The following is a 12,223-nucleotide window of genomic DNA, read 5'->3' on the forward strand; positions in this document are numbered from 1 at the left end:
ATCTTAGCTGTGGAGGGCAGTGTCACTGGCCCTCATATGTGGGATCCGAACCAGGGCCCTCTGGCATCCCAAGCGAGTTCTTAACCATCGCGCCACTCAGCCGGCCCTCCCAACTGTATTCTTAAGAGTAATAGTACATCAAGTAACTTAGATAGCTACTTCTTGGCATTAGCTTAAATGAGTAGTTTAAGGAAGGAAGTAGTTCCTTCCTTCCATCCATCCTTCCTTCCTTCCTTCCTTCAATAAATGCGCTATGGATGTGAGTGAGTAGGGCGCCAGAATGAACTCTATCTCAAAAGCCTTCATAGCCTGTGAGAAAAGAATTGTAACATTTTCTTCAGCTTGCCAAAGTGCCATTGCTATATGTCTTACCCATCTTGCCTGATCGCACCACTATATTTTCTTTAAAAATTAAATTCCCAGGAAGAGCGCTGATATAGTTCCACTACAACTGCCTCTGGAAAAACTTTACGTGGGTGTCTAATAGGGTCCTGCAGCCCAGGCATCTTATCTTGCTGTTGCTCCTAAATCCCCTCATTTGTCATTAAAGATGCATGCCTCAAGATGTTAAAGGAGATCACTTCTTCTTGTTGCTTGGTTTTATTCTTCCATCTTCAAAATGTGATTGCAAATAGTGTCACTTCTCATTTCCTCTATTGGATTCTATTTGCTGAGTATTCATTACACTCAACCAGGTACTTTCAGAAGCTAAGATTCAGCGCTACACCCCATGGAAGCTTTGTCAGTGCAAACAAAATGTAGGTGGGAGAAAACACGGGGATCCTAGCCTCATTTTCATTTTAATGATGGTGGGACATGATTGTTGTTGATTCTTTATTTCAGGGATCCCAGAAGACCCACTTACAGCTGAAGAGTATTATACTGACGCTTTTGATTCCTGTTCTGAAGAGAGCGAGGAGGAGGCAGAAGAAACAGTGTTCTCGGGACTGGAGGAAGAGGTCAAGGAGGAGGGGCTGCAGCCTGATTACAGAACAAACCAGCAGGTACGTCCTGCTCCCCTCCGGAAGTAGTGGGGTTGACTGAAGTGTTGTGCTTCCTGGGCTGTGACTTCTCAGAGAGACTCAAGGAAGTCTTCCCACCTGAAGTGGGGGATAGCAGACTAGGTCTGTTACAAAGGCTCCATGTGGTGAATCTTGATTTCCAAGGTCCAGGGGCAGGCAGGGCCCCCATGGAATTCTGAGAATCTGGCCTGGACCATGTTAATGAGGGAAGGGCTGGAGTTCCAAGCCCTTATTGAGGGGTGGGGTTGGGGGTGGGGGGAGATACACACTACATTATACAGTGAGGAGCACCCCATATACAGCTATTGAATAAACAATGCAAATGTCTCTTTAGCAGGGAGAAGGAGATTTTTAAAAAATATCTTTTTCTGCCTGGTAATCAGATTTGTGAGTCATGTCTCAGGGCACAAATTAGTTCTGGAGATGAGGCCCAAAGATCCTGGGCTTAGGGGATGAGCTTTCTGGCCAATGTGAGCCCCTGATGGCCCATCCTTACATGCAGAGCTGAGGCCCCTGAGTAGATGTCCTTGCCACAGATCTCTTTAACTGTAGCAATAAGCCAAGAAACAGTGCTGCCATGTGGTTTCTCGGGGGTGTGTCTGCAGGAGAGGGGAAAAGCAAGGGATGCATGAAGAGAGAGCAGATGACTTTGGGCAATGTATGATCATATACTTCATTTTCTTCGTAGGCCATCACCTAGTAACCTTTCAAGTCCTAAACTTCCATAAGGTACAGATGCTTTTTACTAACTGGGAACCATTACGCTAGTAAAATAAAAATCAAAGAGCACCTGTGTCAGTGGAAACCTAATTCAGGAGGATTGTTTTGGAGTAGAGAGAAGGTATACACAATCCGTTCTACCATTTCTAATGAAGACTAAATAATATATTATAATATTCAATAAATAAAACAAGAAATGTTCTTGAGTTCTTTATAAGAAAAGGAGAGGGAGGCAGGGAAAAGGAAACTAGAATGGCATGGATATGGGGGAGTAGAGAATGCGATGAGAGAAAGAGAAAGAAAAAGAGAAAAAGAGACAGAAAGGATGAGAGAGAAATTGAGATAAATATATGAAGAGAAGCAAATAAATGAGGAAAATACAGTCCGGCAGGGGAACTATTCAGAATGCCAAAATAAAAACACTTAACTTTATACCATGTCCACATTTTCCCCAATGGACTCTGGTGAACAATAGCCACAAATTAAAATTCCATTTGTTTCTGTGCCACTGCCCAAAACAACTGAGACAGATATTATTACAGAACCATCATTCTGTGCCTGTGGTTGCAAAACAATGATATGCAAAATATATACTCAATTTTTGCCCAAAGCATCAAATGGTAAAATTTTAGCTACTAATATTGTTATTTAATAATGTTTTTTAATAAAATAAAACTTGCTCTCAGAGAACCACAGGAATAAAATATATGGCCAACAGCACCCAGGTCAAGAAATAGACCACTGCTAGCCGCTGCAGAAGTCTTACCTCTGGCGTACTTGGTAGAACAGAGGGTTGGAAATCAAACTGCCTGCATGAGTCTAGCCTTTGTGACTTACAGGTTGTGTAAACTTGTGCTAGTTACTAAACTTCATTGTGCTTCCGTTTTCTAATTTGTAAAATGGGAGAATCATGGTTCCTACCCCAGAGAGTAGTTTTAGGGAATAAATTAATTAATCAATGTAAAGTACTTAGAATAGTCTCCAGAATTCAATAAAGAAATTATAATGAGATATTAGTTTTTATTATGAAGATGCCCAGCCATTTTGTGGCCTTTTTATGATATAGCCCAAACTCTTTAATGTTAAAGTGAGATTTTACAACTGTAGTATAAAAAATATCCCTTCTTATATCTTGGAGCTGAAGATGAACATAGGGCAGCAATTTTGCTTTCTTGGCTGTGCATCTGTCACATGATAGATTGTGATTGATTTTAAGTAATCTATTGGGACAAGGGGATCATCACACTCATGGTCTTTATGTGAGTATTCAGATCGAAGTTGATTCCCCTCCCACTGGGTGGGCTAAAAGTTGCATGGTTTTTATTTTGGTGGAGGAAGAGCTTTCAAAAAGAAAAACAACCATGGGCTTCATTGAGATTGATTGTTGAGTCTCTTGTGCCACCCGTGATAATCTTTTCGGCAGCTGTGTCTCCAAAGCAGAGTTTTATTTATCACCTAATTGCTGTTGATCGTCACTTGCTTCTTTGCTGCACTAAGCAGAGCATCAATAACACTGTTATCAGAGCCATTATCATATTGTTGACAGCTCTTCTCTGAAGTCTGTGGTCACTGAATTGGAACCAGTCTCTTAGATCTCAGGAGGATGGCTGTCATCATAACAGGGCTTTCAACAGTATTTACGGGACCTGTCGCTGAAAAGTGTTGCCTGTGCTCCAGTGGACATGTCGTAGGGCTGCAGACTCATGGGTGTTTTTGTAGACCTTCCTGTCTTTCCCCCACTAACTTAGCTCCCAGCCCTCCAAGACGAATCAGTGTGCACTAATAATACACATACTAGCTGGACCATAATGACTTGACGCGCACTCCCTTAGGGAAGGCTCTGTTTAATAATGAATGTGGCTTCTATCGATGCTTCTTTTAAGGCTCTTGTTCTTGCTAACACGAAGGGCTGCAGAGGCCCGTTTTCCCAGCTACTTCTGAAGTTTTCAATATGTTTTGCCCAAATTTCGCAGTAGTTTTGAAATTCTCTCTGCACATGAAGCGTTAGAAAAAACAGGAATGATCTTCTGCTTGGAACGGTGCCACAGGGACAGAGAAGTGGTTACAGTGTCGGCAAGGCCTCGGATTCACCTGAGGACTCTTTAGATCAGGTTGTCATGACAGTAGGTACCTCTAAGAGCGTCTTCTGTTACTGGAGTCATTCGTTTCACCAAATCGTAATTATATGAGATAACAGCTAAAATTTCCAGAACCTTCATTCTATGCCCAGTACTTGATATACTGTGTAGTTCAGGTCTTCTGGGAAGCAGATGACAAGACAGAATTAGAAATGAAAGAGAAACACCTGTGAAGTAGGTGGGGAGAGCCTCAAACCCGATGCTGTCCTACATCTTTGAGGGGAAGGACAGAGAGAAGAAAGGAGGACTGAGTGAGCGCCTCTGCCTGGGGTGCAGTTCTGAAAAACATCTTGGCTGATGAAGAGCCCCAGGGCAGACAGCTTGTTAGAGGAACCCTCGCTGAGTGGGCGTGGCCTCGCTGTAGTATTCCCACCATGCTCCTGCGGGCTGGGAGCTGCCTGGGAAGAGGGTGGCCTTGGCCTGAACTCTGCAGTGGCTACCGAAGTCGCCGCCGCCGGAGGTCGTCAGCTCACTACACCCCTTGCAGCAGGCTTGCTCTTGAAGAGATACGTAAGTGGCACACCTCCGTAGCTGCACAGACACGTTACTTCATTTAGCTCTTGCAACAACCTTTTGATGCCTGTATTCTAGCTGAGCAGCATCAAACTAGAATTTAACTGGCTGGAATTCAAGGTGAGGGTGGGAGAAAGGAAGAGCCCATGAGGTAAGGACTTCAGGCATTTCTGCCTGACGTTTCGATCAAGAAGTGAAGCCTGGAGTGCAAGTGAGCTGAGAGCTGTAAATCCAGAGCCCTGCCTGCCCCCTGCCCTGACCCTACCCTGCCCCCACCACACACACACACACACACACACACACACACACTGCATCCCAGTTCTTGTGTGTCTCTCAGGTTGCGAACCTCTTGTTGCTTTGAATTGTTGCCCTAAACTTACAGTATTTAAAGATGCATGTTTTTCATACAATGCTGTCCCTAAGTGTAAGTCAGCTATTTCATTTCATGCTCCAAAAAGAAAAAGCAGTGGAGAATATTGGTCTATAATTGATTATTGTATTAAGCACTGATGTTAAAACCCAAGTCCATTGAAAGATGAGACGACTGGTGATATTCTAACTTTGCTAAAGAGGAAACTGAGGCATAGCGAGGTGAGGTAACTTCTCCAAGAGTTAGGCTAGCTGATTTCCTTTGTAGTCACTCCTTGATACAATCTTCTTCTGGTACAACTGAGTAGACACCCCAGGCGGGAGGGACCACGGCGTTATCTGGTCCTCTGCTGAGACCTGTTTTACTGAGTAGGATAAATGAGATACATAGGAGGCCACGTGTGTACCACTTTTAGGAAAAGTTTTGAGTTACGAAAATTAAAACAAAAAAGAGCCTGCCTCTCACATCTGTTATGGCATGCAGACTTCTCTCCTCCTGCTGTGTTTTTATAGAAGGTGCCAGAACTTTTGAGTCCAACTAGTAGGGCTGATTCACCTGCTATTTGTAGGATATGGCTTAATTAATTTAACTTCATCTGTGGGAGGATACACTTTTTGTCTTGAATTGACCTTACAGGGCATCAGTTCTCAGAAGCAGCCAGCCTTGCTGAAGTGTTAATTACCACTAATGGGTTAATTACCACTAATTACCACTGATGGGCCTTCTGTAGACCCAGTGTGTGTTACTCATACGAGTGACTTTGATGTCGCGGTTTCCACCCCAGTCCCTATTTCAGCCCTCATTTTGTTATGATTGTCCCCCTTTCCCTCTCTCGCTACCATTTTTTGTCCAGGATAAAGCATAGCCCATGGCTGGTCACACAGACACCAGCAAAACCTTGCTCTGGGGCATAGCCCAGTGGGCTCTGTAGAATGCCACAGTCCCTAAACCTTTTCAATTAAATCCACTGTTGGGTTTGGGAAACCCCTCACACTGTGTGGCCCATCGCCAAAGCCTGGAAGGGAAAGAGGGAAGGTGACAGGGCTGGTGGAGACAGAGCAAAGCTGAGCAGGCGTGAGGAGTGCATGCGGAGGGTGGGAGGTCACCAGCCTCCACTACATTGCTGTTGGTGGGTGAGCAGAGGTCCACAGGCACATGGGGCAGTGTGGGGACAGTGAACTGCAGTGCAAGGCATCCCTGTGCTCTGCTGTGCTGCTCCTGGAGGCTTATGCTGATTTTCACAGAGCTGATAAGACCAGTTGGAAAGGTACCTTTGGGGCTTTTCTCTTCAACTCTCCACCACTGCCACCATGACTGCCAACACCAACTCCTGTCTCCCCAGCTGTCACCAGAGCTGAGGGACCCTGAACATGCAGGGCACAAAAGAACCTGCCAAAAAAGTATGAAAATTCTCCTAAACAGCCCTTGCCATCAAAGGCCCACCCCACCAATTTGTGAGTCATTTACACAGAGAAATATAATTTTCTGAATACTTTATTCACCTGGACAGAGGAAGTGAATACTGTTTTGTGGTGTCTAGTCCAGGAGGAAAGGATCTGACCGGGAGGTGACAGATCTGGGGCCTTGTTGGAGGTGCTGTGAGTCCCACACAACCTGCTGACTTGGAGGCCCATGGGTTCATATTACGCAGAGAAAGCAGTGGTCATGGTTAGTAAAACAGAGCTACCCGGCAGCACGCTCGGTGGAGTGCCAAGCCCTTTACTCCTCATCCCATTTTCTACCCACAAGCACTTTATAGGGTTAACATTTTCTGTGCCAGGTACCAATGAGAAAACTGTAAAGCGTAGAGAATAACTGTTTCAACCTGGGTCACCCAGTCCATTGACAGAGCGGGGACTCGTGCTCGCAAATACTCGTGTAGTAGACATTTTGGGTAAGTAGAGGACTTAATATAGAAGTTAGTCAAGCAAAAGAAAAGGAGATGCTTGGGACCTACGGGACAGCTCCAAAATTTGTGACAATGGAACAGAATCTGATTGGTGTCAGATCATCACCTTTCGGAACGTGAACGTTCTTTCTCCTTTTGTCCCAGTAAACCTCCCTTAGATTGCAGGACTATCTTCCCTAGACGATTGGACATGCAACATGGAAAGAGACAAGTAGTTAATTCAGAGCAAGTGAGCTATTGGGCGGCAGGGGGTTGCTTGGAGGCAGGCTCCCATCCACACTGCTGGAATGCTAGAAACGGATCACAGCGAAGGGATTACCAGCCTCCCGGTTCCTGAAAAATCCACTGCCCGTGTTGCTGGGCAGACATCATGAGGCCACTCTTTCCGCCCTGCTTTCTTTTTGCATCTCTTCATCCTTCACATTTCCAAGCTCTGTAATCGAAAAAGTCGTGAGCGTTCTGTATTGGAGAGCTATGTGTGTCTTTGAAACCCTAAAGCAACCCCACAGATACTGACTTGCCGCGAACCTGGGCATTAATAAGAGACAGCTGCAGTTAGAAGGCTTCAGGGTTTCATCATGCAGAGTAAACAAGGCATTAGCAGTGAAATGTGGACACACTGACAGTCACGTTTCGGTGATTCTGAACTCAGCGACAGAGGTGTTTAGTGTTATGGGAGCCAGGGGGCTTGTGCACAGTTTGAGCTTTACAGATGTGGCTCTCTGTTCCCCTCATGACACACACTTTAAGGCCCTTTGCCTTGGCACAAGGTGACCATCGGCAGAGAGGTTGGAGTTAAGATGTCACCTTCCTGATTTCAGGGCGGCCTCCACAAAGGCGCCACCAGCTCTGTCCTAGGGCTTTGTGCTAAACGGCAGCCGCTGTCTCCCCATGAATTATGAATGCAGATAAGCAAGGGCCTGGCTTCTGATGAGCTCAAACTGAGATGTGAAAGGTCCACCTGAGTGTGTAGAAAATGGATAAGGTCACCTTGGTGTTTTGGTTTCTGTAACTTAGTGACATTTTTCAGGGCTGTTTGTGGACGTGGTTTGAAGGAAAATGGACAATAGCTTAGGAAAGCAGCTTGCATAAAAGAAAGTGGATGGATTGTTTGGATCATTTATACATTGCATATTTGAGTGTTCTCGCCACTGAATTTATGGTAGTGAACAAAACAGACACAGTCCCGCCTTCATATAGACATCTCGCACAGTCTCATGTATTTAACTAGTATCCACAGACTGTCAGCTCCCAAATATGTCTTTCATTCTTCAGTTCTGTCACTCAGAAGCCTAGATTCATATATCCAGTCTGCCTGGAAGTGGGGTAAGAAGTCATATGGACTTCTAATAGACATCCTGAGCTAAGCATGGCCAAAAATGAACTAATATACTCTAACCCCAGTCCCAATCAGCTCCTCCCAAGTCAACCTTGATTACATCCTTTCATTCACATTTCACATCCAATCCATAAGTAAAACCAATTGGCTGAATCGTCAAAGTATGTTTCGAATACGATCACTATTATCACCTCTACTCCTACTGCCAGAGCCACTGTCACCTCCCCAGTGGATTATTGTAATAGTTTCTAACTGGCCTCCCAGTGACCCCCCCCACATCTCCCTCAAAATAAAGGGCAAAGCCTGTCTAGTGGCCTTCCAGCACCCTATCATCACTGAGGGAAGCGCTCCTCACTGTAAGAATTGCCCCTGCTCACCCCACTCCAGTCATCCTAGCCTCCTTCCTGTTTCTGGAACACACCAGGCACATTTCTACCATTAGAAGCCTGGATACACAAATGATGTGTTCCCTCTCCACATCCACATCTCTGCGTGCTTCCATGTCACCTTATAGGGGAGGACTCTGACTACCTTATACAAAACAGCACTTGCTGGCCTGAGAATTCCCTCTTCCATATTAGTATCTATGGTTTTGATGTAAATGAACAGTTATACCTCCACCTCACTCCACCCCACACACACATCCCACTATTTTAAATGTAAAGCTCAGTGAGGAAAAGGCACCGTGTTCTTGCAACCATCTAGGAAAGGTGAAATGTCTGAGTCTTCATACCTAAACCCTCCTTCTTAGAACTCACCTTTATTTTTTCATGACTGTAACTTTACTTAGAGTTGTGAAATACATCTACATCTACATGTAGCCAGTTAATCTATGAACTCAGATACTCTGTTACAGAATGCGACAAATATCATGGCTCCAAATATCATGACTCCAAGCTAGCGCAGTGGGGATGTTTTTTTCCGGAGGATATTTGGAAATGTCTAGAGACGTATTTAGTTGTCACAGCTTGGGAGGAGATGGGATACTGGTAGTGGGTAGACATCCTACACTGCGTGGGGTAGTCCCTCCGTCTCCCGACACAGAATCACCCAGTCCAAAATGCTGATAGTGTGAAAGTTGAGAAGTCCTGACTTAACAAAATAGGTTCATGTAACAATTTCTTCCAACTTACAGTAACATTCACACGAGTTGAATAAAAGAATTCTCTAAGACAACCAGGCCTTTCTAGCACAGTCCTCGCAGCAGGCTCATTTAAAGAAGCCTACCATTGAACTCCGTGCCCGCATCATTCATGTGGGTTAAAGGCTGCTCTTCAAATTGTGGTCCATTGCCTAGTGGCACCAGTGGCTGTTGGGAGCTTGTGGAAATGCAGGATCTCAGGCTTCCCCCAAACTTGCTGAATCAGAATCTGCATTTTTAACCAGATCCCTGGACGATCCCAGCTCACAATGAAATTTGAGAATCCAGGTAAGAGAGCTATGCGTCTGCTAAGTGAAAAGGGATAGCTGGTTCATCCTAGACAATCATCAGCTGCTTTATGACATTCACAAATATGCCACAAATGTTTGCTGACCTCAACTCCAAAGCTGATCTGTGACTAGAAACCAGGCCAGGAGCTCCACTTCCCAGGAACGTGAAGCGAGACTGGAAATCCGTCCTAGCACAGGTGTGAGGTAGAAATTGCCTCGTGTAAAATTTTCCTGTTCGCTGCTTTCATTGCCCCCTTTAGACTTTTCTCCACCAGTTAGCAACTAAAAGGAGAGTGAGAAATTCACCGAAGCACACTGAATTTTTTTTTTTTTCAATTACAGTTGACATGCAATATTACATTAGTTTCAGGTATACGGCATAGTGGTTAGACATTTTTTTTATAACTTACGAGATGATCTCTCCCGGCCCCCCCAGTAAGTTGAGTACCCATCTGATATCATATAGTTATTACAGTGTCATGGACTACATTCCCTTTGCTGTACTTTACATCCCTGTGAATATGCACTTCTTAATCCCTTCACATTTTTCACCTAGTCCCCCAAACCCGCTCCCATCTGGCGACCATCAGTTTGTTCTCTGTATATCTATGAGTTTGTTTCTGTTTTATTTTGTTTTTAGATTACACATATAAGTGAAGTCATATGGCATTTGCCTTTCTCTGTCTGACTGAATTTTAATATTCAAATTAACACAGGATTTGACACAGGTCTGCTACCACCAAATGTGAGAGTTATTGATTCCAAAAATACTGTTTCAATTTCATCCTCCTGGGTATCCAGCTCTGAGCTACTAATGGCTCATCAGGCATGGTCCCTGCCCTCATGAAACAAATTTAACAATGAACCAAACATTAATTATATCTTCGGAGAAATACATCAAAAGAAACAAATAGGTACTGTGATAGGGTTGACCCAAGGGGTGGTAGAAGTCTAATTTACACAAATGCTCAGTGAACCTCTGAGCAGGACATAAAGTTGAGCTTCGAAGGATGAAAAAGACAGTCATCTAAATATGTGAGGCAACAGCATCCTCAGCCAATGAGAAGACCCCAAGTTGATAAAGATCTTAATGTGTTTGAAGGAAAAAGACCAATGTGGCTGGAGCACAGTGAGTAGGAGAGAAAATGGAAAGAGATGAGGCTGGAGAGACCAATAAGAGCTGAATCGTGAAGGATCTGTGGCAGCCATGATGGGGTTTTATTCTATGTGGGGAGTGGGTGGGGGCTCTGGATTTTATTCTACACACAACACAGAGTAGTAGTGTCTGTCGCAAGGGAAATGGATTCATGGTGGCTTGAGCTAGGGTACCTATTGGGTTTTTCTTTGTTTGCTTCTAATATGTGGCTCTTAATCTTTCATTAGAAAATAAAGACCTTTGTACTGGTATCTCCACTTGGCTTCTGTAATCCTACCAGCCACCTTATGGTGGAGAGTAGGCATCACAGGGGAAATTGGTGGGGGAATTTACTGCTGAAAGAGTCTAGGCAGGAACACACTAGGGACACACCCCTCCCGTCCTGTGTTCATGTGCTGTCTTCCCTCCCATGTTTAGCAATAGATTATCTGTCCCAAAATGGCACGCTAAGGCTGCTTCTGTGTCCCTTGTCTTTGTATGTATTTGGAACATAACTGGTATTTAATAAATGTCTCCTGAATGGAATATAGCTAGGTAATGAAATGGCTCTGTGTGTGTGTGTGTGTGTGTGTGTGTGTGTGTGTGTACTAAATCTTTTACCATGACTAGCTCCAAGGTGAGAGATAATCTGGGTCATTTAGTTAGAACCGGGTGATATGCAGTGTGGGTTTTATAGCCCTGTGAACACACCACCTGACTTCCTTCTTTGACATGCCTGCTTGCTGCTGCCTGAAGTTCTGCTATTAGAAGTTAATCCCTCTGAAATGAGGCTCTATCCCTTATTGAAACAGAAATATCCTGAGATAACACATGAGCCTTATCAATCACCTTGGCTTTAATGGATCTATCAGATTTTTTCTTGAGAGAAAGCAGATTTTAATAGAGAGGAAGGTGAAAAAAGTGTGAAAGAATTGTCACTCATTGTGGAGAAAATGCACTACTTAGGGTGGTTGGAAATGTGAATAAAGGGGCAAGAGTAGGAAAAGAAGGTTTACAAATGTGCACACTCTGACTCAGTAATTCCATTTCTGAATGGCTGACTTAAAGAAATAGTAATAACCATTTATGGTCAAAGATAGTCATTGCAATATTATTTTTCAAAACTGAAGCAATCTAGCTGGGTGAAAAAGGTGAAGGGAGTAAGAAGTACAATTAGAAGTTGTAAAGTCACAGGGATGAAAAGTACATCATAGAGAATATAGTCAATAATATTGTAACAACTATGTATGGTGCCAAGTGGGTAATATACTTATTGGGGGGGATCACTTTATATAAATATCTAACCACTATGCTGTACACCTGAAACTAATATAAAATTATATTAAATATCACTGTAATTAAAAAAAATAAATAAATTGTTTAAAACAAAGAAATCTAAATGTCCAAATGATAAGGTCATGGATAAATAAATATGATATGGCTTTACAGTATAATATTGTACAACCCTTAAAATTAGGTTTCTGAAGGGCCGGCCGAGTGGCGCATTGGTTAAGAACTGGCTTGGGATGCCAGAAGGCCCCAGTTCAGATCCCACGTATGAGGGCCAATGACACTGCCCTCCACAGCTAAGATGCTAAACAACAGCTCAACCTGGAGCTGGGCTGCCGTGAGTCGCCGGCGACGGC

At 44.0% G+C, this 12,223-nt stretch overlaps 1 protein-coding gene across 2 annotated transcripts in view; it reads left to right on the forward strand.

Annotated features, from left to right (window-relative positions):
* NEK11 (NIMA related kinase 11) overlaps positions 1-12,223 on the forward strand; it is a 217,400-nt gene that overhangs the window by 177,385 nt on the left and 27,792 nt on the right. For both annotated transcript variants that reach the window (XM_019628930.1, XM_019628931.1), the window contains one exon: positions 844-1,004. In XM_019628930.1, the coding sequence (XP_019484475.1) occupies positions 844-1,004 (161 nt within the window). The remainder of the gene's footprint in view (positions 1-843; positions 1,005-12,223) is intronic.

The sequence above is a fragment of the Hipposideros armiger genome, unplaced genomic scaffold (assembly GCF_001890085.2).
Source record: "Hipposideros armiger isolate ML-2016 unplaced genomic scaffold, ASM189008v1 scaffold_818, whole genome shotgun sequence".
In the NCBI taxonomy this organism is placed as follows: domain Eukaryota; kingdom Metazoa; phylum Chordata; class Mammalia; order Chiroptera; family Hipposideridae; genus Hipposideros; species Hipposideros armiger.